The 3,747-nt window shown below is 30.0% G+C and overlaps 1 protein-coding gene across 1 annotated transcript in view; it reads right to left on the minus strand.

Annotated features, from left to right (window-relative positions):
- The window catches only part of LOC108694622 (proton-coupled amino acid transporter-like protein CG1139), a 25,113-nt gene that overhangs the window by 1,009 nt on the left and 20,357 nt on the right, over nucleotides 1-3,747 (minus strand). The window contains exons 6-7 of the mRNA XM_018204214.1: nucleotides 1,006-1,275; nucleotides 160-517 (exon numbers count right to left, since the gene is read on the minus strand). Coding sequence (XP_018059703.1) covers nucleotides 160-517; nucleotides 1,006-1,275 — 628 coding nt within the window. The remainder of the gene's footprint in view (nucleotides 1-159; nucleotides 518-1,005; nucleotides 1,276-3,747) is intronic.

Genomic DNA, 3,747 nt, shown 5'->3' on the forward strand with positions numbered 1-3,747 from the left:
TAAAAAATTCTTACAAATATAATCATAAATATTATGAGAATTTTTTCAGCAGATAGATGTTATTATATGCTATTACATGCAGTTAGATATGCTGTTTTCATTTGAATTCGGAATTATCTATCTACGTTTAGCGATAAAGTTGTATCGAAATGTACTCACAGGTAATCAAAATTATGATAGTCCTGATTACGTACTCCCAGAACAGCTTAAAGCGGTATTTCTCGAAGAAGTGACTGATATACTCATTCCATGTTATATCAATGGCGACGTAACATTGGATGGGATGTGTGAAAAAGATGGCAATAGCCAGAAGAATTTGCACTGCATCTCCTAGTTTTTCATGATAGGCAGATAAGTTAAGCGTAATACTGCCAGAGATTTCGCTGCCGAAACGCATGTATCCGAAGAATCCCATGCCGGCGTACATCGCGACTATGGTACCCATTGAAATGTTCAGGACACCGAATGATGTCATAAAAGATCTAGGGGTTTTCATCTCGTTTTCTAATGGCATGATCTGTAAATAAATAGAAAATAATCTGTATAGTCGAAACTTGTGTACAGATATATCTTTTCGGATATATCTTCAAGAACAATATAGTATAATAGATATAAAAAATTTTAAATAATTAGTGCCTAAAGTTATTATACACGTGGAAATTGCAACAAAAAAAAACTTGTATCTTAAGTTGCATTCAGTTTAGGCGCTCACATACTGTAAGCTTTACTTTATTTTTGTCACTTGTTACAGAAGAAAGATAGCGAGACTGAAGTTAGTGCGTGAGCGTCCAAATTGAATGCAGTCTTAGAAGTATATAAATAACTAATATATTTTCCGTAACAGTTTTTTTCATTATTATTCTTCTATTTAATTTACGCAAATTTAATTTGCGTTAATACGCAAATGTAACTTCCATTTCTTTTCACGTTTATTATCGTATCTATATAATAAAGTACATTTAAGACTCTTATACGTAAAATGTTCTGTTTCGCTCGATTACTTACTACACCAATGGCTTCAAGAGCAAACAGAACAGTGCCAAAGAAAAGTGGAAAATTTGTAACCTCTCCGAATGCCACACGCTCCTCGAAGGACAACGGTTCTCGAAAGATATAGTAGAGTATAATAGCGATACCAGTAAGCATAATAACATTCGCTAGTGTCGAGAACGGTGCCAAAAATTTAAGATTCCTGATGTAATTAACTAAGATCAAGGGTAACAGGATAATCGCCATGTATTTCTCTATCTCCATTGTGATATATGGGCTCAATCCCTAAAAGAAAAAAATATAATGTGATTATTTAATAATGCACACAGATATAAAATTGAACTTAATATTACCAGAGGCGCTTCGATTTTTTATCAAGCAAATTTTATTTTAAATCACAAAGAAAAATTTCAATTTTTAATTATTAAGAATTTTATTAAGACACTTAATATCAATGAAAGAGTTATGCTACTATTTGTCAATTAATCTTCAAATACAATATTAATTTAATGAAAAGATTGTTTGTGAGTTAATTTTAAATACAGTATTAAAAATATTGCTTAATGAGAGCATTACGCCTATAAATTATATTCTTAAATATATAATAAACTTAATATTAAGATATAATATTAAGATAAATGAACGTTTATAGATGTAATCCTACAGACTTTTTATTTCTAAATGAAAATTGTTCATGAAAAATTATTGATGAAAACATGCAGTTTTTATATCGAATGCAGACGTCAACAAGAATTTATGTAACTTCTCATAATTTAACAAAAGAAATCAATTAAACATATGATGCATTTTATAACGCGTTAAATAGCATTACAAACCTATAAAAATAACAAAAATCTTCGAAATATTTCAAGGAAGCCTTGGAAAAATAACGAAGCTACTTCCGTTAATACGACTAATCATATTGACAGCTATGTGTCGAGAGGAATATAATCAGCACTTCTGTCTTCTGTCACATTCCGTTGACATTGAATATGTATAATTAAGTGCTGGATTTCTCGAGACATATACATACCGTTCTTTTTCTTGTCAATGTGATCTTGATCTCTCATCACTTTCCTATGTACGTCCTCAATAGAAAACTTTTCGCCCCAGTTTACGACACTTACGTGTTTCAACCACGTAGCATCTGAAAACATAACGACGCACGATAACTGATTATTTTCGCTCATTTTCTCATTCATTCGGAATTTCGTTGAAAATTAATTTTCTATTTGCACAAAATGGCAAAATTTAAAAAATCCAAAAGTAAATTGAAACGATAGAAAAAAAATCAATGATCATTTGTTATTATTTATCAAAATATATTTTTTTTGCTCATTTTATTATCCTATCATTATTAAATGTGCAATTTTTTTCCAAAACTTATTTATTTTAATAAGTTATATAAATAAAAGCTTAGAAACAGATACTTGAAACAGATTACAACCATGCCATAATTCGTCAGCTCGGCTCTTCTCAATCATTCGATGTATAAAAATACAATTATTAAAAATACAATTATATCGTATAATTACTTACTACAATTGTATTGCAAAATTATTCCGATAGAATTAATTCTCAACGAATGCCAATTTTTTTACAATTCCAAATAAACGTGAACATGAGTAAAAAGGTTTCACAATGCGTGCGTCATTGTATCTCAGATTGCTAATTTATGCAACCAACATAACATATATACGTACTGAATGTGGAAAAATACACTAAAACCGCAAAATAAATGTCATCATGCGTACGATTAATGATGTACGTTAACTAAATTCTATTGCCATTATGGTCGCTTTGAATCAAATACACATAAATTCTATTTATCACGATTCCAAGAATTTTAAATTATAGCTTGGTGTACCATATGGCGTTGTTACATCCAGACTTATAATTCTGAGAGCTCGTGTTCAAAGTCATATTGACGCCACGCAGTCTCGCAAATAGTTTGTTAATACGTTACGTTACACAATGATTTCGCTCTCGCACGTGTGTTGTCGTTTAATTACGCTTTGATTTCAAGGACAGGCGGAAATGGGTGCGTTACTATCATTTAACAGTTTTCGTTTATCACCAGGTCGAATAGCCTTCGTCTTGCGTAAGCTAGATTTAACAACATGCCGCTGACATGCAATCGATATTGAATCCAAAGTTAATATATCTGTAGCTTTAGGCGAATTGTATTCGTTATGTAAACGGATAATTACAAATCATCAGTTGTCATTAGCTATTAATCGTTCAATCGAAGGTATACTGTTGCATACACTTTACACATTATATACACGTATCTTACGCTGCTTAGAGAAGTTGAAATTAATATCGATAAAAATGAGTATTCGATAAAAGAAATTCAAAATAAAACGATAATTTCCTCTAATGAATTATGACTTAAATCACCTTGAAGATTTCTATTTAGGGAATTTACCAATTACGACGATACGCAATAGAGCAGCTTTTCATTATATTGCCTTCAATCGATTGTATCACTAAAATAGATATATAATACTTCGTGATATTGATCGTACCAATTTACATTATCAATTAAGTACATGCAATACGTAATTTGATTTAATCATAAAATTAATCTATGCTACTGCGCACATTTTTATGTACATATAAATAAAGGTATCCCTATAAAAATTTCTATATACATATGTCTATGTTTATAATTTTAAATCTATATAATCTATATAATCTATATATATATAAATCTATATAATTAAATAAAAGAATTCCTATATTCGGTCAAATATA

Source organism: Atta colombica, unplaced genomic scaffold, assembly GCF_001594045.1.
Source record: "Atta colombica isolate Treedump-2 unplaced genomic scaffold, Acol1.0 scaffold121, whole genome shotgun sequence".
Classification (NCBI taxonomy): domain Eukaryota; kingdom Metazoa; phylum Arthropoda; class Insecta; order Hymenoptera; family Formicidae; genus Atta; species Atta colombica.